This window comes from Alexandromys fortis, unplaced genomic scaffold (genome assembly GCF_014885135.2).
Source record: "Alexandromys fortis isolate MF-2015 unplaced genomic scaffold, M_Fortis_MF-2015_v1.1 scaffold_37, whole genome shotgun sequence".
Taxonomy (NCBI): Eukaryota; Metazoa; Chordata; class Mammalia; order Rodentia; family Cricetidae; genus Alexandromys; species Alexandromys fortis.
This window is the reverse complement of record NW_026067914.1, coordinates 3,583,868-3,608,042: the sequence shown is the minus strand read 5'-3', so window position 1 is coordinate 3,608,042 and position 24,175 is coordinate 3,583,868. Positions and strand designations below refer to the sequence as shown.

General features: G+C 48.3%; 1 protein-coding gene across 1 annotated transcript; it reads right to left on the bottom strand.

The window, feature by feature from the left end:
- Positions 1–424: 424 nt before the first annotated feature.
- On the bottom strand, positions 425–23,735 carry Gdnf (glial cell derived neurotrophic factor). Its single transcript, XM_050139031.1, has 3 exons — positions 23,252–23,735; positions 18,608–18,784; positions 425–1,697 (listed from the first exon to the last, which is right to left on the bottom strand). Exons 2-3 carry the CDS (start codon positions 18,756–18,758, stop codon positions 1,213–1,215), a joined length of 636 nt encoding a protein of 211 aa, XP_049994988.1. The 5' UTR covers positions 18,759–18,784; positions 23,252–23,735; the 3' UTR covers positions 425–1,212.
- Between the last annotated feature and the right edge of the window lie 440 nt (positions 23,736–24,175).

Here is a 24,175-nt window from a genome sequence, read left to right as displayed (position 1 = left end):
TTGCCCAGTGGAAACCCTTTTAATACTTTGAAGAGTATGGATGGACCCTTGTTCCCAATTAATACTTCCTTTTGTTACCTTTTTTTTTTTTTTTTTTTTTTTTGTATTTTGTGAGCACATATACTTTGGCACCTTTGAAAAGAGACTTTAATAAATAAGGGAAGAAGAGAGAAATTCATTAGTGAATGGTAATAAATAACAATAACTTAAATCTTAATAAATATCTTTTCTATATCTCTGTATCTGAAACAGATGCATTGCATCGAGTAGCTTCTCTGGTCACTGGTGACCACGCATAAACGGAGCTGTGTATGTAACGTCAGTCTCTGTAAACCAACAGGCCCCGGGGGTCTCCCTGGCGGGGGGGGGGGGGGGGGGGGGGGGGGGGGGGGGGGGGGGGGGGGGGGGGGGGGGGGGGGGGGGGGGGGCAGCTGGGGGCCTTCCCCACTAGCTCTCCTACGAGGATGCTGCCGAAAACCACAGCTTTCTTCCTGTTCCCGAGGACATCAAGAAAATGCCTTCTGGTTTGTTTTTAAGCAGGTGGACAGCCTTTTGGGTTCCTAGCCAACTTCTCCCTACCCCGTACACTGTGTTCAAATTCAACCACCAAGTGTCCCCCCACCCCCAAATGCTGGATGTAGTCAACCTCAGGCCTCGGTTTTCAAATCCAAACGTTATGATCTCTTTGTACCTCTGCTTTTGTTCCCCCCCTCCTTTCTAGGGTGTGAATCCGTTGAGTGACAGGAAAATACATCTTTCTTATTTTCATCAGAAAATGTAGTGACAAGAGGTGACACCAGAATCAGACATTTCCCTGGTGTCTTCAGACACGTGAGCAAGAACCACTGGCTTGGTTCTCTGCATGCATCGGCGACTCGGACCGCAATCGGTGACCATGGACTGTGTCAGTTAAATGCTGGCAACAGCTAAGCAGGGACACCAGCCTTGAGCTTCTGGTGACCTCACCTGCCATCCTGGAGTGCTCAGACGGCTGTTCTCACTCCTATCCAGTTGTCTGTAGCTGGGCCTTCTTCTACCAGGCTCCCACGATGGATGCCTTCCTCCTTCTCTTCCTCCTCTCCCTCTGCTTCCTTCTCGCCTCTGCCTCCTTGGTCCTCATCTTCCATTCTGGGCAAACATTTCCTGGGAACCTTGGTCCCTTTCTTCGCACTGTAGCAGGAATGCAATACACAGCAGTCTCTGGAGCCGGAGTCAGATGCATCCACACCGTTTAGCGGAATGCTTTCTTAGAATATGGTAAACCAGGTTATCGTCTAAAAACGACAGGTCGTCGTCGAACGCAACCGGTCGGCAACATGCCTGGCCTGCTTTGTCACTCACTAGTCTTCTACTCCGAGATAAGTTTTTTAGTATTTTGTCATACATTGTCTCGGCCGCATCGCAGGAGCCGCTACAATACCGAAAGATCAGTTCCTCCTTGGTTTCGTAGCCTAAACCCAAGTCAGTGACATTTAAATGTATTGCAGTTAAGACACAGCCCCGATTTTTGCCCCTCTGGCCTCTGCGACCCTTCCCTCTGGAATTCTCTGGGCTGGCAGCTGCGGTCTGCCGATTTCGCTCTCTGCGAGGAAGCACCGCCGCTTGTTTATCCGGTGACCTCTTCAGTCTCTTAATGGTGGCTTGAATAAAATCCATGACGTCATCAAACTGGTCAGGATAATCTTCAGGCATATTGGCTGTTCAACAAAACAGAAAACATCACATGAGACAACAACGATCATTTCAGGCAGTCTTCTGAACCAAAGCGTCCCTGGAACTAGCTAGAATTGTACCCCCAGCAAAGTGATCATCCGTTTATGCTAAGCGTTTGTAGTGGTCCCTAGAAGCAGAGGCTAAAATGTGCTGTCTAACACTTTGCGAAATATTGGTGTCAAAAAGAGAAGAGTGTTAACATGGTTCCTTGTAGGAAACAAAGCTTTAAGGGTGAGTTATTTGTCTGAATGACGTCTGCCAGGTTAAGCAAGTAGACAGGTGGCTGAGACCAGGGTGGCATCTAAGGTCCTGTTTCATAGTCTTGAATACAGCTGTCATTCAAAGAAACCCTCTCAAATGCTCTCTGAAATGCAGACACCTGGGTGCCCTGGTTTGGGGAGGAATGGAGGCGCTTGCATTTTCTCAAGCTGTTGCAGAATTCTGGTGTTTACGAGTATCAAAGCAAACTGAGAAATTAGAGGCTGGGGAAACGTGATGTCTTTTGACTTTGCTACTTTGCTATAAGTTTACCCTGACTCTGCCTGACTTAGTAGGACCAGATTCAGACAGAGCAAACAAATATCTTTAAAACTCAACTCCATTTAAAAACCCATCCCCCAAACCTAAGGAAACAGAAGGGCAGATTATATTTGTATTTTACTGACAAACAAATGGAACAATTCTAACAACAACAACAAAATAGAATGATTTGAATATAAAGGAGAGGATTTTGGGGACAGATGCAGGCTTGGGTCCAGGGGTGAAGCCAGCTATGGCTGCAGCTGCCACAGGGACCCCACTGTGAGGTTACAAACAGGAAAAGAGACCCCAATGGAGGAAAGAGGAGAGCACACCAGGATGTTTGAGACTTCTGGGGAAGACATGGATTTACAATCTGAGATTCTGAGTAGCTCATTTTACCTGGGATGAGGAACTAAGGGGGAAATAGTCATGGAATGATTTAATTCACACCAAGTAGAGGGGGAACCTAGCCCCCCTTTAAATCAGGTATTAAGCTTTTATGGTCCTCTCATCCCTTTCCAGGCAATTCAGTAGGCTTTGGGTCATATGTGGCTTACAAGCTGTTAGGAAGAGTAGGTGGTTTCCATTTTGGCAAGCTCAGAAAGATTACATTGTGTCTATTCTACCTCAGATTATTCTATCATAAACATTACTTATCTAATGGTTAAAATGTAGCAAGAATCCTGTTGTGTAAAATGAAATCCAGCTAATGTGACTTCTCTCTCTCTCTCTCTCTCTCTCTCTCTCTCTCTCTCTCTCTCTCTCTCTGTATGTGCATGTATGTAACATGCATGGGTGTGTGCAAGAGGTGCTAGGTAAGTGCCTAGCTCCACTACTATATTTTACACGCACACCCTCAGTGTGTTAAAAATAACGAAAAGACTGGGAAAACTGGAATCAAAAGTACACTGTGGTTTGTTTTGTGAAAATTAGCATTGGATGGCTCAGTTACTCTAAGTGACAAACTGCTTCAGTACTGACTTAGGTTCATTTATCTCTTGCTAACCCTTTACCTGAGCTGCATCTCTTAGCCACCTCCATCTCTTTTGGGGGTGTGTGTGTATATATGTGTACACATTTGTGTACAGATGTGTGCAAGTATGTGGAGTCAAGAAGTCAGCACATGTGCCTCCTTCAGTTGCTCTCTGTCTTATTTTGAGATATGATTCACTAAACTTGGAACTCACAGGGCTACCCTGGTTGGCCAGCAGGACACAGGGACCCTACCTTCTCCACCTCCCTCAGGCTGGGACTGCAGGCATGTCTCTGGTCATGGGTTTTTATGCGACTTCTGGGGGTTGAACTCAGGCTCATGTCTTCATAGCATGCTCCTTATCAGCTGAGCTAGCGTCCCAGCTGCCCTCACCACTCTGCAATCTGCTTCCCAGTCAGTGGTAAACTCTTTAACTCAGATCACTTGCCCTGTTTGCCCAGAGTGCTTCAAGGTTTGCTGTTGCCCTCATCTAAGAGCCGAAGCCCCGACTGGCAGAAAGACTGTACCTAACCCGGCCTCTGCTGTGCCCAGGCTTAGTCATCTCTGACCAAATCAACTTGTATTCATTCTCCCTTCCCAATGTTTGCTGGCATTTGAGGGATGGGGCATTCCTTGCTTTAGGAAGCTGTCTTATCCACAGGATGTCTAGCTGAGTCCCTTGCCTCTGCTCAGTTCATGATGGCTAATGTAGGTTGTCACCTTGACACACTTGGGGAGAAAGGACCTCAACTAGAATAATTTCCTCTATCAGTCTGGCCCGTGGGCATATCTGTGGGTCTTTTCCTTTCCTCTCCCCTTCCCTCCCCTTCCCTTCCTTCCTCCTTCCTTCCTTCTTTTTTTTTTTTTTTGTGTGAATTGATATAGGAAGGCCCATCCTGTGGGCAGAACTATCCCTAGATGGGGGGTGGGGGTGGGGGTGGGGGTGGGTTGGCAGGGCTGAGTGATATAGGAAAGGAAGTTGAAGGTGAGCCTGAAAGCGAGCCAGGAACGAGCCAGTAACTAGAGTTCCTGCGTGGTCCCAGCTTCAGTTCCTGCCCCTAGTTTCTGCTTCGCTTTCTCCCCTCAGTGATGGAATATAACCTATGAGAAGAAGTAAACCCTTTCAGCCAGATATCTAGCACAGCAACAGAAACCCAAGCTATAGAACCACTCTCCATCCTCATAACAAGATGATGAAAATGTCTCTAGGCTTGGCCAAATGTCCTTAGGATCTAAATCACCCAGACCAAGAAATACAGCTTAAACATGAGCCTTTGTAGGGCTGCCTCTGCCTGGGCCACTGCCCTTCACAGCACCATATACCCCTTTGACATCGCCTTTAAGTATATCCTTGATGGTGACAGACTCAGTCACTGGCTGACCTCTTTGTTGAAAATGCAACTCCTCCCAAGCCTCTAGACCCTCCACCCCATTCTTCTGCCTCTGCTGTAATTCCCTGCGCGCTAACACCATCTAACTTGGTCTTCTTTTCCGTTCGTTCTCTGTGGCCTCTAAGAGGATAGCAATGCGATCATGCAGAAACTGTATGTGCTTCTGTTTTTTGGTTTTGAGACAGGTTCTTGCCTTGTAGTCTAGCTTGGCCCGCGTTTGCTTTGTGCCCATTTGGACCTCAAACCTGAGATCCACTCCGGCAGGAACTGATGGAGTGTAAACAACTGGGGTAGAACTCTGAACCAGGAGGCCCTGATAACAGAATGAGGTCACTTTTGGAGGGGAAAAAGAAAAGTTTTAAGATGATACTATGGCTTCTATGGAAAACTGCGTCTTCATGAAATGAAAGGCTCTAAAATAACTCAGATCTTGAGGGGGGAGGGGGGAACTGGTGAAGCCCTGAGCAGCATGGATACTTTAGACCTGAGAGGAGAAAGATCATTTCCCCTGCCTCCCTTCGAAGCTTAGTCCTATGGCCTCTCAGGCACGTCTTCTGTAAGAGGAGGACCAGACACATTTCCAGAGGCTGGACCCGAAGAGGGTGCTTGGTTCCTATTATTTCCCTAGAAATGTTTTTTCAGGGCACCTCCTTTAGGGAGTTTTCTTAGAAAGACATCAGTTCCTTAAATTATCCTGCTTTAATAATATGGAAAACTGTTTATTTTCAAAATGATCTGAGTGTGCTTTTTGTTATTTATTTCACAAATAGTGAAATTAGCGAGGAGAAAATACAGTGTGTCTGTGTTTAGTTACAAAAACTTTAGTTTTTCTTATATTTGTAAAAATGCTTAATTAGAAACCCAAACTTCTAAAATAGATATATTTGAAGTGACTAATTAAAATACAACGGTGCTTTTAACTTCTTAAAAAGGGTTCTGTTTAACAAAGGACTCACACTATGGGGCCTTTGACTCTGTTTAAAATTTCCTAAGTAGATCATGAAGCTAGGAACCCGGGAGGATAGAAGTTAAGATTGATTACTAATTAGCTGGAGAGTAATCAAAAGGGAGGACGAAACACAAGAACTCCACAGACGTTAACAGTAAGACGTTGCCGTTGCAAGAAGTCAAGTTTCCTGGTTTCAGAAACTTGCGAATTTACCCGTGACACAATTTCATATTATCAGAGCCTTGTGAAGACCTGAACCAATACTCCAGGGGCAAAATTTGGCTCTAGCACCTTCAACCTTCTTAAGAGAAATCTCCCCATTTTCCAGACTTGGTGGCCACACAGCTTTGTCACAGGCTCTATTCAGCAGATGCAACAGGGGATGCTGAGTTAGGTTGGCATCTGAGATAAATACTGAATGAAAATGATTAATAGTTTCAAATCTAGCATGCGACAAATATTGTAATATTTGACTATGTCACTATGAGACAGTGCTTTTCTCTTATTTTAAATTCCTCTTGGCTCTTCCACAGAACCAGGGAAGAGTCTTGGCGAAAAAGCTTCTTGTTCGTCTGAATCCATACTCAAACCCGCACATGTACAACACAGAGTGAGCTCCAATATGACCTGCAGACTTGGGGTGACTGCAGCTGATGCCATTCAAGTGAGGGGTAGTGGTAGCATGGGATGTTGCTGGCAGAAGGCATGCGGGAGATTTCTGTACCTTCCTTTCAATTTTGCTGTTATCTTACTTAAAACCACAAACAAACAAACAACAGCAACAACAAAAGTGGGGGTGATGCCCGCCTTTAACCGCAGCACTCCAGAAGCAGACACAGGTGGCGCTCTGGGAGTTTGAGGCCAGTCAACCTGGTTTGCCTAGTGAGTGCCAGGCCAGCCAGAGATTCTTAGTGAAACTTTGTCTCAAAACAACAAAAGCAAACAAAACAGCAAAAGGCCTTACTGTCCCTGGGACACACTGGTTCAATGCGCTGAACTGAAGATTTAGCTCAGGATTCCTCTTTTGATGGGGAGTCTCCCTTCCACATAGATGCTAAGGAGGAATGCCATTTAAGCCCCAGCTCCAGGCTTTACCGGACTCTTTACTGAGCTGAAGGGTAACTTTTTTCTTTCATATTCTTAAAAAAAAATGTGAGCAAACAACAGGTTTCAATGTGGAAAGCTTTACATATGTGAATTGTGGGCTTAATAATTAATAATCAGAAATGAGGATTAAACATCATATTTTTCAAACCATGAGATGAGTCATTTTCTAGTTCCAGGCCTTTGGGTGCCGCTGAGTTTCACTTGAAGACACAGCCCCGCTTTATCATGCTTAGAGTTTAGGGGATGTTAGTGGCCAAATGATTCTGTAGAACGGTGCTGGGAAAACCTCACTGGCCTGTTCTTAAGAATGCTACAGAAACTTCTAGCCTCGTCCAGGCAAGTAACATCCTACCTTGAATTCAGAGGCCCACAGCTGCTTTAACCCGCTAGGACTTCACTGAGCTGAAGGGCATGGGTTTAGATTCTCTCCTATACTATATCCTAAAGGCACTGCATGCTCTCACCCTATGACAAGTTACAGTGTGAGCGCTACAAACACCCCTGCCAATGCAAACTTACCATAACATACTTGCAAACCACAAAAGAAGAAGACCACGAGTTTAACAACCAAAAAGCAAAATGAGATAAAAGTAACGTAAGTAAATAGATAATGAAAGCAGATAGGTCGAATACTTGCTTAGTTCCCAGACACGGTGTGGGAAATATGTCTGATTGAAAGCTAACGATTCAAGGCAAGATATCAAAGTTCTCAGTTGCTTGAAGTCATCCTTCAGAGTGTAACCAAATATTTTGGCATTGTTCTGTTTCAAATATTTTAACTCTGATGTGTCCTTCGTATAAACACTGCTATTTAAACAAATGAGACCTGTACGGGGTATGACTCGGGGAACAAACTGTTCACTACAAAGGCTTTGTCTCCCTTGATTATGGGGGAAAATGGTAATGCCACCTTAAGAACTACGGACTGGGATTGTCACTATTTTGTAAAGCCAACTGCATTTTTATAGGGATAATAGGAAGGGCTCTGAGCATTCCTTTTAACAGCTAACCTAAAAAAAAAAAAAAAAAAAGAAACTTCCAAAATTCAGAGTGTTGTCTTGGTTAACATGGTTAAAATGTCAATTTTTTTTTTCTTAAAAGCTGTAGGTCAGCCATATGTTAACCCAAAGGTCGCTTTTGTATTGGTAGCCATGTGTCCTTTTCAACATCTCAGCCAGCTGTTAGCCTATCCAAGCGAGAGGTAACCCAAAGTAGTCCACACAACATGGGCATGCGACTCCTTCCTACTCGGGAAGTGGACGCAGAGAACAGAGGAGGGTTTCTGCAGCTGTGTCTGTTCCAAGAAAGGGGGAGGGGCTGACCCTAGCACCATAGTGTCTCTATGAGAGAAGAGATTTTCCAGGCCAACCTGAGACCTGCCAAGTCGCTAGGGAAGACACAGGCGCTGATCGTGTGGGAGGCTCTGCCTCTCTACTGCACTCTACAGCCTCCAGCTTGGGCTCTGGACCTGCAAGGACAAACGTGCTGAGCTCACAGAGGGAGCCAGGGCCTAGCTGGCAACACAGATTAGAAGTCAGTGCCTGGAGGGCCTCGCCCACTTCTGAGACAGTGCTAGGCTTGAGGAGTGAGAGACCATGGAGTGCTCTCTTGAGACACTGGGTAGTCAGTTGTGAGAGGCAAAGTCTCCCATGGGAGACTATTCATAGGCCGAGGACAGGGAGACACCCTGGGAAAGGGGGGGATTCGATCTGAAGTTCCTACCTCTACTGCAGGCAAAGGACACATTGCCATGTAGGCTGTGTCTGAGAAATAGAAATTATCTCTTGGGCATAGACATAAGCATATCCTTATGTGTGTCTACACACAAACACACACGAATGTTTATTTCTATGAAGACATTAGCCTAGGATCAGTATACTTTCTCAAGAATGACTAATGTCATTTCATAGGAATCAGTCATCTGTACCTTCCAGAAAGGTGCAAACACAATTTTCTTTCATTCAGTTTGAAAAGTTATTGCAAGAAATATGGTATGTGGCTATTATTACATTAAAGTTCTTCATATTGCAATGTTTTCTAAAGTGAGGTCTTAAACAATAGCTTCCTGGAAGCACTTAGCATAGGATCAGGGTGGAGTGGCTGCTTAGTCTCACAGGGTGAAGGGGAAACCTGACAATACTGTTGCCAAGCTGCGTGGAACTGGACATTTCCATAGACCTCCTTACAGACCAGAAAGGCTCAGGGGAGACGTGTTTGCTCTTGACCCACGTGGTTAGTAAGTAGAAATTTGGCTGGTTTGGTTTCAAAGATCAGTGTAGGTCTTGTCCTGCATGATGCCTTTTTGTTTCCAAGTAAAAAGTCTACTGCTCTGTAGCTTTTTAAAGTCTGGTGGCAGAGGGAAATTAACGCAGAAACAAGGGCGAGATGTGCCAGTTCTGAGACTTGGAACAGGAAGTGGGAAATACACCTGCTAGGGGAAAAGTCCGGTATGAACTCAAGTGCATTAAATAGATCTCAAAGTTAGGCCACCATGGGCCACAGAACAAAGAGTCTCTGAGAAGGGACAAGCCATGCCTTTTGGGGGCACCTCTCTCTCGTCTTGTTCTTGTATATCACTCTGAGGCAGATCTGCCAATGTCCCAGTCGCAACCGGAACACCAGCAGCCAGCAGTGGGGGCAGATTCAGACAGAGAGGCCCCGTCTCCGGAAGCTTCTCAGGCTCAGTCTGGCACCAGTGACCAAGCTCTTGCTGCAGAGTTGGAGAAGACAGAGCTTGAGATTCCAGGCCTGGGTCAGTCCCTGACCAGCATGTCCCTGACCTTGGACAAGTGGCTTAGCCATCCTGAGGTCAACTTGCTGTCCTTTGGGGAGCCCTAGCTCTGAAGTCCTAAGGTGTGATCAGTTTCAGCTTTGGCTAGAAAGTGCTAACAGGTATTGGCTTCCAGCCACCTATGCAGGGAGCAGCATTCAGCTCAGCTACCATTATTAGCCTCCATGCCCCTACACCGTGAAGTCCCACAGAAGGTATTCTGGGATCTAGAAGGCCTCATCACTTTACCTCCTAGCTCAGCTGAACCTGTCTGTGAAATTTAAACTAATCATTGCCAGCCTTCTACTAAACCAATTTGTGTTCTTACTGAAAAGAACCAGAAAGAAATGTAGAAAGGGCATTGCATTTGTACCACCAAGTGCCCTGACTCCAGGCGTTGTCAAGCCTGAGTTTCTACCCGAGGAGGCCATATTGACCCTGTTAGCCTCTGAGGGGATGTACTGTAACAACCTGTTCTAATCTGTCAGCCTCTGTCACTCAAAAGCCAGGTACAACTTCTTCAAGATCTCAACTTTAACCCCTTTGTTTTTGCTGTACCAACTCTGTCTGAGTCGTCTCCAGCTCCCTGCTCCAATGCTACAGTCAGTCATGGCAACTTGTCCTAGACCCAGAAGGTCATCTGTCAACCCTTGTTCTTGCTTGCCTGTCGGGGACCTCGGAAATGTGTGGCGAGAGGGCAGAAAAATGTTCTGAGGAGTTCTGCGTAGCTTTATCGCTGTGCGTTGTTTAAAAGTCTTCATCTTATCACATACTTCAACTTAGAATAAATATATCAGAGATCACTAAGTTCCAAATGCTGGACTATCTTCCTTTATCCAAGGACCGTCTTGCTCTCCTATTTTGGGTACAGAACAGATTAGCTAATAAGAGGCCACTCTTGGTTAAATCAGAAGGGGCTCAGCAGCATCTGTTTTTCTGAAGCCGTCAGCAACTAAGGCAATTCATGAAGCCAGTCTGACCCTCTCTAGAGTGACCATCCTCTTTTCTCATGACCAACAGTGACACTGGCTTGTTTAAAGAATCTCTGCACTGTAAAGACGCTAGTGTTTGGCAGTTATTCTTTTAAAGCATTTCTGGATTCCCTCAAGGCAGAAGACAACCAGTCAGAATGTACAGCACTTCAGAATACAGAAAAAGAGCACAGGGTATATATTAAAGCTACTTGGGCAACCAATATACCATTTTATTCAGCATCTGCATCTACTTTGACCAGCCCGGCACCTACTTATTAGTTATACATATTTTGAGCTGTTAGCCTACAACTCAACTAAGAAAACTTAATAATAACTACATGTGAGCACAAACAATCAATAAAAACCCCAGTTGTGGAACAGTAGATTAATTTCATTATTCATATTCCAAGTGCTCTGATTTCTATGTATGAGGTCCATACTTTTATTACAGTAGTGATGATGGTTTTCCAGCCACACAGCATGGCTCCCTGTGGGGGAATGGCCATTCTCCTGCTTTTAAGTCAGGAAAATACCCTCCAGGGTGCCCATTTGTCAGCTAATCCATGGACACCTGGTGTGATTAAAAGCACTTTACAGCTAGCAATAACTACCCCATGCTAATGAGCACTCGGCATGAGCTCTGGGGAAAAGAAAAGGAAAAAAAAAAGAGAGAAGACTTAAAAAATTAATTGTGCAAAAGAGCCACTAGGGAAACCGGTCTCTTGTGGTGTTATCAGTGGTAGCTGGCATTGGGGACTGAGGGCCCTGGCGGAAAGTCTCTACTTCCTCCTCCCTAAAGAGTTCTGTTCTAACCCCAAGAAGCCACAGGACTCTACAGCGCATCCTAAGCCCCTGGATCTTCCCCAGAGTAGAGGTGAGAAATGAATTAAAGTAGCTCTGAGGGCCTTGGGGACTCCTAAGAGAACAAGAGGGATTAAGAGAAGAGGGCAGAGAAGTAAAGAGGGTGAAAAAAATCTACCTGAGCTTGTCAGCGGTTCTCAACCTGTGAATTGGGACCCTTTTGGGGGTCAAATGACCCTCACACTACAATTCACAAAGGTTGCAAAATTGCAGTTATGAAGCAGCAACGAAAATGATTTTATGGTTGGGGTCACCACAGCATGAGGTATTAAAGAGTGGCGGCGTTAGGAAGGTTGAGGAACACAGCTCTAGCTGGATATGAGGAAAGTGATTCTATCCTGTCCATGTGTTGGCAGAAATCTCTAAGAGTTCAGGAAGACTTCAGAGAACTAGGCACAAGCATCATGTGGAGATAACTACATTTGCAAAACCTCAATGCTGCCTTTTTTCCTTCCTTCCTTCCTTCCTTCCTTCCTTCCTTCCTTCCTTCCTTCCTCCCTCCCTCCCTCCCTCTCTCTCTATCCCTCCATCCCTCTATCTCCCCTCTTTGTCCTTTCTTCTCTCTCTCTTTCTTTCTCTTTTGGCCATCAGGAGAGTCATGTGTGAGTGTCCTGGGGTAGCCTGTTGTAGTCTTGTGGTATGGGGACAAGTGTTTGAGTCGGGCTGCCCTGACTCAAAGTCTGATTCTGTGGTGCCCCTGGATGCTCTTCTCCCCACGATGTCCTAAGACAGGAACAGTCAACTCTACCTTTAGGTCAAGATTAACACAAGCAAAGGTTTGAGTTTGGAATGAATGGAAAGAATGGTTCTATGAAGTCAACATAGTGTGTCTGTGATCATTCTTCACTGGTATTTATATCAGAGGCAGGGGAACAGAAACCACTGTGCATCTTCAGGCAAAGCACAGAAGATCCAGGACTGGATCTCACCACAGTTTAGACTCTAAAGCATGTATGACAGAGGACAGACCTTTGCCTAGGCTCTGGTTCAGTGATTTGTGGACAGGGAGAACCATCAGTCTCAGGGGTGTGCGCTGCCTCTTCTGTGTTCCTAGAAATGCCTGACAATGAACCTTCTGAGCAGCAACAGACTCAACAGAGTGCCATGAATGGGATTTTCCTATATTCATCTGGAGGCACATGTCCCCTGAGAGTATTATGAGCCAGCTTTCGGCTGCACCAGGGTAGCTTCATGGGGTTTTGTCTGTTCCTCCAACTTCACATCTTCTTTGTCTCCCAGGCCTGTGGTGGCCCTCCTGATGACCCCCCCCACCCCCGCAGCCTTATTAGCCCTTCTGGTTCCTGACTGTGTAAGGGGAACTTCACACCCACAGTTCTGACTTCCTGGTGAGGATCGTGCCAACTAACGACAATTCAGACATAGTCAATTTAGGATCACGTGGTGTTAGGTGTTTCTGATTCAAGATTACAACACCCAACGAACAGAGTTGTTCAAAGAAATTTACTTGAATCTAGCCACATAGAAATAGTCAGGTAAGTTCAAACTGAGGAGCAGTCAAGGAAACAATAGACATCCCCCCCCCCGAATGTCAGCATCAAGGATTGCAAGAAGGGATTAAAGAATACAGGAACCAGATAATCATATGTACTACATGATTCTAGACTTAAAAAGTAATATAGAGGACATTATCACCAGGACTGGTGAAGCTGGACTATTTGTTGGACAAGTGCTTTACACTGATATCAAATTTCCTGACCTTGTAGTAGATTTGTGCTTGGGCAAGACATTGTGTTATTCTTAGGAGATATATGCTAACGTACTTAATGTTGTGACTTTTGTAGTGCATTCTCCAATGGCTTGAAGGGAAAAACAAATGAGGCGTGTGTGTGTGTGTGTGTGTGTGTGTGTGTGTGTGTGTGTGTAGTTCCCAAATGGTCAACCAATGACATATAACTACTTAAACTCACAATAGAAGAATTTAGATGTCCACCTCGACATGTAGAAGAAATAATTTTCAGTCTTAATCATCCTCCCTTCGGTGCCTATTGAGTGCAGCAGTTGGAGTCCCAGGCCTGGGCCATCAGGCCCCCACGCGACCATGAACTGTTTAAGTCAGGCCTTTTCAGCTCCAGTATTTTTTTAAAGCCTCACAAATGTGGTCTTTGACTCTGCCAAGCTAGCCAAAGTAGGAATTGTGTCATAGTGGTGACCCATACTTTGTTTCTGGAGTAGTCACCTCCTGTTGCCCCTGGCACTCATGTATGCTTGCCTCCACCTGAAGCTTGCCTGCCACCTGGCAGCACGGAACTGATCTGAGAACAAGTGTGTTTCTCAGAAGTTCTCCTGAAAGTTTGTGCCCGTTTTGTGGGAATCCTTACAGAAACCCATGTGTCTGATGTGTTCTGATGTGAGCTTTGAGATCATTAATAATGTTGCCTTAGACCTCACCAGGCCAGAAAGAGTCAGAAAGGGACCAAGAGGAAGTCTAAAACAGATTTTCCTGGAAATCTATGTTTTAGGGTTAGTTGATAGATTTTCAGCTACATAATTGTATTCTACTAACCTAGAATCATAGTCTATGTTGAGGGCTGGCTTTGAGACTAGATGCCTACCTGAAGTTTGAAATATGCCTTCCCTACTTACTAGACCTGTAACCTGGGACAGGATCTAAATAGATCTAATTCTTTCATCTATAAGGTGGAGATAACCTTGTTCAGTAGAGCTCAAACTAGCTTGATTTTAGGATATTAAGTTATTTGCTCCAAGCCAGGCTACTCATATGGATAGTTAGAAGGTGCTGGGACACTAGCTTTAGTAATGAGATGTATTTACATGCCCCTGATGGGGAGTGACTTTATTTGACTGTGCTCATGCCTTGAAGCTTTTTAAAAATAAGAACACAAAACTACAAGTGAAAAATTTGCCTATTCTAAAAGCCCCACTCATGAGTAGTGGACTAATATTTGCCATACATCATCTGTATAGCTGAGGCCACCCACGGTCACCTGCTTGCCATAGAAAATGGGCAAACGCATTTTCCTAGATAGAGCACTCCACAATCACCTGGCGAGACATCTCCCAGTTCCCACCACTTCAGCCCCTCCTCCATCATCACCTGGGGAGACATCTCCCAGTTCACACTACTGCTTCAGCCCCCTCCTCCATAATCACCTGGGGAGACATCTCCCAGTTCCTACCACTTCAGCCCCTCCTCCATCATCACCTGGGGAGACATCTCTCAGTTCCTACCACTTCAGCCCCTCCTCCATAATCACCTGGGGAGACATCTCCCAGTTCACACCACCACTTCAGTCCCTCTTCCAGCTCACGCCCACTGCTCTGTCTCCTTTATATGTCTGACTACACTTCCCCTATAGCATGGCCACAAGTTCCTCATGTTGCTCTCTGGTCTGGAATGTTCCCCGCCCCCTTTTCCTTCCAAATACCCACCATTCAAACATGCCTTAAATCCCTTTCCTGGACTTTTGCTGTCCTGCTCTCTAAATCCCAGCAAGTACATAGCTAGGAATTCTTGGCGGCATGACTTTAGCCAAAGGATAGGTGTATCTATCTGTCCTACTGCTGCCTGTCCACTCACCTTTCCACCTGCCTATCTGTCTCCTTAGAATTTACAACTAGATCCATGTTTGCCTTTTGGATGCTGCCCATGTCTGGCATATGGGAGTATTTAATATAAAATGGCTTCTGCTGGAGCTCAAATGATTAATTACACCGTAAGTATTTTCATTAAGCAAAGGCCAAGATCACTGGATTTTAAAGAACTGTCACACATATAGTAGGAAAGGAAATGCCAGACATTTCCACTTTTGTGTTAGCTAACATTGACTCTTCTGAGCATAACTCTTAGGCTGATGGGCCAGTGAAATGTCCTACGGCTGCTCAATTATAAGTGAGCCCTGGAAGCATTTCTTTGAAGAACAGTTATTAGGGCTTGAGGAAGAAGATGCTGGTCTCAGATTTCAAGGTATCAGTGTTTCCTAAAAGAGTCTTCCTCACTGACTTTAATTTCAAGAGCCCCTTTCCAAGAGCCAGGCCTCCTTTCCCGCTTATATAGCGAGTTACTTTTCCTACTGGCTCCTCCGTACAGGTGGAAGCAGCGAGTGGGTGGTGCTTACCTATTTAGAGTTCCACATCTCAAAATATGAGATTTGCAAGTTTAACACCATCTACTGTACTGTGCTGAGTTGGCTTCATTCAAGTTTTCAGTTTTAAAGTCAATGCTCATTCTAATGGCTTCTCTACATACAATTCATCCTTGTCTCTTACACCGGATATGATGGGATATGGCACCCAGGGCAGAGACCCTTACCTAGTAACCTTGTGAGTTACGGTTCAGTTTCATCATGGTTCACATGACGCATTTTATGGGTTATTCCCTGAAAGCTTGATCGAAAAGATTATTTCTACAGAAAACTTCATGTCCTGCTACCAATCTGACAGGTTGTAATTCCATTGTATTATAATAAGTTAGGAGCTACCTGAAGTATAAAAAAATGAAAGCAATCAGTTTTAGTTATCCGTTGAAGACCATCCAAGCCCTATAGAGTTTCTCCCTTCCGTACAAAATATATTTTACTGGTTTGGGTGACCACTGCCCCTAGTTTCCACAGACCTGTCTGCTGCCATTATGGACATCTGGCACTTTAGACTTCACCTTTTCAGCTCTCAGAAGCGTCAAGTTTCCCCGTTAGCCTTAAAATGCTGTAGCATCTGTATATTGCGCACTACAGACACCACCCTACACTGTCTCTAACCAGACAATGGCAGGAAGAGGCACAAATGAACAAAGGGGGCGAGAGACAAAGTCTTGGGTGCCTCCAAAGACGAACTGCAACCAAGTTTCTGAGTCAGTGTAAAATGGCCACGGGCCGTCCATCTCATAGCCGCCTTAAGACAAGCCAGTCAGTTATTACTTCTGTTTGCGTAGTCAACATCATGTATGAATTCGGGACGCTCAGTTTGCAATGGACCCAGTGGCATGGATGCAGACCCAAGAGTGAATGTTCTGAGCAGATGGACACAGCTCCTGTGCCCTGATGGACAGGGCTCAGTGACTGTTAAAGCAACAGAAGTTCTTTTGCTTAATCACTAAATCCCAAGCACCCAAAGGAAATCATAGCGACCAAAATTTATAGCACTTTTTATTTTCAAATGAGATGAAATGACTTAATGGTTTTCTATACCAGACTTAGCCAGTTGCTCCACGTACGGTGCAGGATATAAATGTCAGCACTGTGGCAGGGGTGTGTCGACACCAGTTGAGTATTTAAAGTCTGCACACTGTCATTATTTTGCCTTCCCTGCACTGACAGCTTGCTACTGAATTGAACATACCTGGAAAGAAGTCAGTTGGCTTAGGACACAGCTCAGTTTCTCTTGGGGTAATTTCTCTGTCTAGGCTCTACTGAATCTTTCCACAGGCAAAGCAGATTTGGGTGTGTTCTGCTCTCTTGAACAAACTCACTAGTCCGAATCTTGTGCACAGATGATGATGCATTATTTGAGAAGGGAGAATCCATTCCCTCTCACATCACCCTGGGCTCTATGCAGCCAATGGGATTCAGTGCTATCTTCCTTGTGTCATAGCCGATTAACTCACAGAAGCTGTAGGTTTTCCTAGGGTGTTTTCAAGCTGTGGTGATGCAATCTTGGATGGCCACTAGTCCCACCTGGAAAGCATCTAAAAGTCCCCACGCCCAGGCGACACCTCAAACCAATTATATTAGAATCTCCTGGCATGACGTCCGCTACCGTCCTAGAGGACTCCAGTCTCAAAGGATGGGTAAGCCAGGAACATGGAGGCCATGGAGCAGACCTGGTTATTACTGGCACGCGGGAGAAGAAAGGCTTCTCTTTTGTGGACAGTGGTAAACTGTTCATTGAATTCTAAAGCCACTCACTTGTGAGAATTAATGGAAAGCTCAACTTAGCCAGCCCAGGTGGATAGGATACTTATACAGCGGGCAATTGAACCTCCAGGAACTAATCAGCTTGCAATCAGCCATTGTGCTCTCTCCACTGATGTCTGAGTTAGAGAACTGTTATTATCTGCCACTGTGTTCCTGTCCCTCTGGCTGGCCCTGTAGGAATAGATGAACGAAGACAATGGCAGAGAGGGCATTTAGAATTTCTTCTGGAGAAATGTTTGTACACTCATCCTAAGCTTGTGATTGGTGTGGAACTCATTAAAGATGGGTTTACTCCATTTATTGATGGAGAGTCTTGGGACTCATGCTTGAAATTCAGGGGGTTAACTACATTCCATGTTAAACCCTAGATCACTCTAGAAATCCTCATAGAATTTTACCTTCGTGGGACTTGTGCAAGAAGCACGTCACATTTAATGTTTGCTTCCTAGTACAAGACCACAGAGTTTGGTTTTTTTCAGTCCTGGGGCTGACTTGGGCTATGGTGCTTCCTGGATGGTTGGGTGGTCATGTCCACAGCACAGTTCAAGTGCAGAACATCAAAGTCAATAATTCTAGGGGGTGGGGTATGAGTGGGTGGGAATGAGTATTTTGAGAGTGTCTATTTTTCTGTTGCTACCTTTGTTGCCTAGATACTTTCCCACCCATCTCCGTCATTTGCTATGTATCTATCTCACTTTACCCAGATGGGCTTTTGAGGAATGGAGCATAGGTGGTATCAAATCATGTCTATAATTGCTTGCTTTTAGAATGCTAGCTTTTGAGTAGTAAACGGCATGCTTGTTTAAAGTAAGAGTACCCTGTTCATTTGTTCCTTTGCTTTTCTTTGAATTAGCATCCCGGGGGGTGTTCTGAATGCTTCTATCTTTCAGCTCTGCTTGCTCTAGCCACCCTGATGTCTTCCTACCACAGAACTCTTGAACAGACTTGACGCTAGGCAGATGCTAGCCCTGGACACGGAGGCCCTTCTGGGTTCTCTCTGGCTGGGTTTTCACATATCCCCTTGCAGGTAGGGATAGAAATGCAAGAGATTTTAGACTTAAGCACGGTGAGGCACAGTAAAACAGCGATAGAAGAAGAAGAAAAAAGAAGGGGGGCTGTTCTTAGAGGGGCAGAGAAGAAATGTGTGCTCTGGTGGTGTTTGGCTGTGATGGTGGTGGTAGTGGGAGATTTATTGATGGGAATGATAAAGGGACATTATTCATAATCTCCGCACTGGACAAAGGATCCCTTGTTGCTTACAAGAAAGGCACCTGGGACCCTTGGGCAGCAGCGGGCAGAGGAGTTCCCTTAAGGGTCTCAGCGCTCTTCCCACTTAGCCCGAGAGTTGGGAGGCTCACAGCCTTCACGACTGGTCCCGGGTGGCTGCATGCCTGCGTGCGTGCGGGTGCCCTGGGGTCCACTGATGATGGCCCAGGAGGGAGGGAACGGTTCTTACAGTCACTGGTCAGTGCGAAGGGTGCGCGGCGGCGGCCAAGGGAGCGATCTTCGGCGGGCGCCTCGGGAAGCCTCTTACCGGCGGGCAGCGGGAAGGCGGACGCGGTGTGAAGCAACACCAGGCAGACAGCCACGACATCCCATAACTTCATCTTAGAATCCCGTCCAGCGGCGGCACCTGCGCGGGCGGGCGGCGTGGGGGAGAGAACCGCACCATGCAAGTTAGGCTCGGATGCCCAGGATCCTGGCGCTGCCCGCAGACCTGCTCTCAACTTTAGGCTTCTCTTCCCGCACAGCTGCAGACCCGCGTTTACCCGAGCACCCATGGTCTCCTGCTCTGATTCCCGTGCACCCCAGGTGCAGCCCGCATTCCCGACCCCGCCACTGCTGACCACTTCTCAGCCCTCCACTCCCCAGACCCCAGATTTTGGACGTAAACTTATACTACAACTTCTAACCCGCTGCTTCTACTGGCGTGCGGCACCCTACAGTCCTTCGGGGGCGAATAGGGTAGTCCCCATCCGGCTGCCTTTGCCAGGCCCTGGACAGAAACCGTCCCTCCCCACCTGGCAGCTTCCATAGTTGAGGCCTGGAAGCCAGCCTTCCACCCAAGCAAGCAACAGGAAGGATTAAAATCAAGCTCACTCCTCTGTCCCAGGCTGGGCCCTCCTTCCAGCTCGGTAGGATGCAGGCTCCAGTGCCCTGTCTGCCGCCCACCCTTCAAACAACCCGAATAAATAAAAATGTAGTCACCAGAACAAGTTAATGTGGAACTACAGACTCTGGCCTGCTAAAAGTGTCTGGGTTAAGTTACCTAACTTTGGAAGCATCGACGTGGCTTAAAATGCCAGTTCACTTCTCGGAATCATGAACATGAACTCAAGAAAAAGCTCAGCGAGGGCCCAATAACTTTTTAGCCGTTGCTAGTAGGCAGGGATTCCATATATCTTGGGCTTTTAAAAAACTCTTCCATGGTATACCCGACGATGCTCTTGATTTTATTTTCGCAGCTCTGTGAAATCTTGACTCTCACCTTTTCCCTCTCAACAGAGATTATGGCGTTCTGTGCCCTTAGCTACACCAGGACCACAGTCAGAATCCTGAACACTTTAGGAGGCCTCGACCCTCCACTATTCAAAGTCCTTTGGACTCTTAGGCCTCATATCCCTAGAAAGGGGGGCATGCAGCCTAGGGTGAGAGGGGCAAAAGGAAAGCCCTGTAAACCTGGCCATAAGTCCCAACCAAAGAGCTGGGGGTGGGGGGAGGATGAGGAGAGAGATTAAGTCACCTAAAGGTACGGTGTTACTCTCTCTCCCAGTGTTCCAGAGTTTGGGGGGGGGAGCACTGCCTGGAGAGCACTCTCAAATCAGAAAATTCACACATTTGATAAAATAACCTTGACATTTTCCGTGGGGGAAGGCAAAACAGTTTCCAGGTAAATACCAAAACCAAAACCTCTTGGCAACGTTCCTGTTAGTCTCCAGGCACTTCCCTTCCTCCTTTCTGGGGTACATCCTCCCGCCCCTCACAATCTCCACCCAGAATTCCAGTCTAGGCCCCTTGATAAGGCCACCAGGAAAGCGTTTAATTCGGCCACCACCTCCCACCGCCGCGGAGACGAATTCATTTCCATCCCCTGGGCGTCTGTTGCCTCCGCAGCTGTTGGGCTCGGAGACTGGGAAGCGACAGAACCACACAGCGCCGAGGTTCCGGCTGCGCGGGCTGGCTTGTACACCCCAGAGGAGGGAAAAAGACGCTTCTGGTTCCCTCCCCGCGCGCAGGCCCAGGAAAACTCCCAGGCAGTGCAAAGGCAATGCAGAGAGGCGCTTCGTGAGCCGGAGCGGGGGAAGGCGAGGCCTCCCGCCTCCGGGGTGCCAGCTCTGCCAGCTCCCGGGTGCGTGCGAAATGGCTGGCGATCCCGAGCAGCAGGGACGCGCGGGGTTAAGGCGCCGTCCCGGGTCGCCGTGCTCGCCAGCAGGAAGCTGCGAAGGCACCAGATTTCCCTTCTGCTTTACGAGGGTTTCCTCCTTTTTTCCAGTTTGGCTCACGGAGGGCTTTTAAAATTGGATGTGAAGAGCCTCGGTCAGAAGTGTGGCGGGCGACGCTGGCAAAGGAGGAGAACACTGGGACATTCACTCTCTGCCTCGCCAAAGGAGGCTCTCCATCTCATCCTAGGCCGGGAGTCCAGGGCGCCCCGAAAGCGTTCCCCCCTCCAATCCCGAGGCGAAGCGGGCGCACTCTTTATTGAGAGCCCCGGGGCCCGCTCCTCTCTGAGCCACCTTCTAGTTGGTGGCACTTGCTTCCCTCCCTCCCCCCACCCCTGCTCCACACAGCGGGGGCTAAAGATGGGGTGTGCGTCTCCTAGGAGGTTCTTCTCAGGAATCTGTCGGGGCCCCGCCTCGAGGCAACCCTGCTTATCTTCCCCAAAGCCGCTCTCTTCCCTCAAAGCACCGGCGGGACCAGTCCTCGCCACGCCTGGCCTTTGCCGCGCGTGCGAATAGCTTAAGGCACCAACCGACCCGTGCAGGAACCAAACTTTCACTCCGAGGTTGGTTTTGCCAAATGACCCCTCGTTCTCTCTCGGGATTGAAAAACGGGTTTCCCTCTCCATCCTGGACCAGCTCATCTCAGCAGGGCAAAATTATTGGTGCCACGCACGTGGGTACCCGGTGGGTCCCAGGACTTTGGGTTAAAGGATGCGCGGAAAGCCGCGGTAATGACTGCCTAACCGCCGCTCGCCGATTCTGAGTTCCCGGCACCAGGGGGCACCAGAAACCGCTCGGGCCTTGTAAGTGCTTGCGCGGCGGGTAGGCTGAATTGTCATTTTAAAATATAAAACCCTAGAAGAACCACTGTGTCTACCATCTATCCCCAAACTAACTCGGGGACCTGTAGGCGTCCTTATGCGAATCCTCACTTTTGAGGCTTCTACTCTCCCGCTCCTTCCCCCCCATTCCCCTTCTCCGCGCTTCACCTGAGGTGGTTTCTTGGCAACCTGCTTTTAGACACCCTGATCCTCTGTCACAGAAACAGCTTTTGAAGTGGGTGATTGCTCCCGTCGCCAGCCGGTGCCGCCGCACCTTTTGTGGGGGCGGGATGGTAGGCTGGGAAGTTTGCTTGGGATTTGCTTTCTAGACCTGGAGGCGTGGGAGGAGAGTGCACTCTGAACTCGGGTGTCTCCTCTAGGGTCCAGACAGACATTACTAAAAGAGCTGTTGCCTTTATCTTCTGTGCTCAGTGTCCTCGACTAAGGACGCATTCTTTTACCACTTCCCCATAACTGACCAGCCCAAGATGGAGAAAGGGGGGGAATTCGGGGTGCTTTGGAGAAAGGGGGAAACATATGGGATGATTCTGGAAGGCAAATTAGAAGGGGGTCCGTTTGTTAGAGTTCTAGGCCCAGGAGCACTCCAAACTCTTACAACAGTAACCTAGAGACGCTGCGGGCTTCCTGGACGCTAGACACTTGCCATTTGTTTAAAAAGACACCTCCCCCACCAAAGCGCAGAGAAATGGAGTGGGCATGGTCAGGGCAAGAAGGAAACAGCGAATCCCTCTTGGAAGGCTTGGTGGGAGGAGGTGCACGCTTATGGGGGTTAGTTGGATTGCCCCAAACAAACACAAATTCAAAATACGGAGGAAGCGAGAGTCTGGCGCTCTCTCACACATTCCCTGAAGGGATTGGCAGAGTTGCATTTATCCTGGTCAAACAGCACAAACTTGGCGAACTCCGGGCTTGGGCACGCTCATCCGCTCTGAAGGCAGATCCTGCCACAGGCGAGGCTCCAGGCAGAGGAACCCTGATTCGTGGGTTCCTTTTCCCTGGGTGGGGCTGGAAACCAACCCATTCAGGAATCTACCCTACGAAGTGGTACAAAGTGTGTGTGTGTGTGTGTGTTGGGGGGCGGAGGGAGCGGGGGGGGGTTCTTGGGGGGATAGAGACCCAGAGTCGCTGGAGAGAAGAGAAAATTAAAACAAGCACCTCGAAGGCCTAGCGGAGACCTGGAAGGTTCTCAAAAGTCTTTCGAGACAGAACCCCGGGGCCGAGTCGCTGTCAGGAGCCCTTCTCTTAATCTTGATCCGCATAAGGGCATTAACAAAGTACTAGCAAAAGGCCCGAGAAGGGTAGGCATGTAGCTTTGCAAGATTTCGCTAGAGGAGGTGAACCTCTATTTTTAGGCTCACAGCACCTTTGCAGCCCTCCTTCCCCGAGCTTAGCTTTCTTCCAGAACAGACCGAAACAAGCTCAACAGTAAGTTACACTCCGAGCTATGATAACGCTGCAGTTGCACTCTGGAAAAGACACTGGCGGCGATGGGTTAGTGAATAGCCAAGTCTTCCACGGTTCCAGGACCGCACAGAGCAGCGCCCTACCAGGGTGGGTCATGGGAATAACCCTCGGACCACCAGCCTTTCAGGGTCCCAGGGCACCAGGTGCTCCATAGACTTTTTTTTTTCCCACGCGGAAAAGAGAACGTACCCTCGGCAAGGCTAGCGTTCCTCGGATCAGCTTGTCTCTTGAGCTCTGGCTAGCCTCCCTACTTTACACTCAGTATCCTGCTTGGGGTTCAGCCGCGCCCTTCTGCCCTCAGACAACACCGTTGCCGCCCGCCGGGTCCCCTCCAGCTCGCTTCTCCCTTCTTACCTCGGATCCGGTCTCCGTAGACCCCCAGTTGGACATTAACTCCAAGTGGCCCGAATCCCAGCCAGGAGACCCATCCGGACCGCGGGCAGGAGCGCGGGGCCCCGCCCAGAAGGTCGGGATCAAGAGTACGCAATCCAGGGGTCGCGCCGGACAGCGAGGACACGCAGGAGGCGGCGGCCACCGTGCCAGCCGCCGCCGCCGCCACCGCCACCGCCGCGAGGAGCGAGAAGGCTGCCGACACCTCCCACACCGGCCTCCTGGACCCCAAGAAGACCAAGTCTGAACAGCAGCCCCTGCTGTGGCTGAGGGGTGACACGGCTGCGCGCGCGGAGCTCTGGGCTGGAGCTGCACCGGGCTGGGGCGCTGCGGGTGGCTCAGAGGCAATCGCCTCACTCTGCACCTCCTCGGGGCGCGGTGGCTGAGAGTATGAGGCGGGCCTGTCTGATGATGCCGAGGTCTTGCCTGGAGATCCGAACGAGACACCACGTCAAATCGTGCTGGCAGTCCCTTGAAGACATGAGGGCGCCAGGAGTGCAGGCTGGTCCTGGAGAGCCCGGGCCGGGGGGCCGGGGTTGGGGAGTGGGGGGCGCGGAACCGGGACGGGGGGGGGGTGGGGACGTCCGGAGGCAGTGACGGCCTGGGCTTGGGGGAGGAACGGAGATCCGGGGAAGAGGCGCTGGAGCTGCTGAGGCGCGGGCTTGGGGTGCGAGTGGGTGACGCGGAGCGCCCCTCCTAGGGGTGCAGGAACCTCCGCGGGGCTCGCTCCTTCTAGCCGGGTAGATCCACAGAAACGCGAAGAGCTTAGCTCACAGCAGCCCCAGGGGACAATCGCAACTTGGTGGCGACGTCCGGAGCTCCGAAGGAGGGCGCTCTGACTGCTGGAGGCTACTCTGAGGCTTCCTTCGCGCCCTTCGAAGGCTGTCC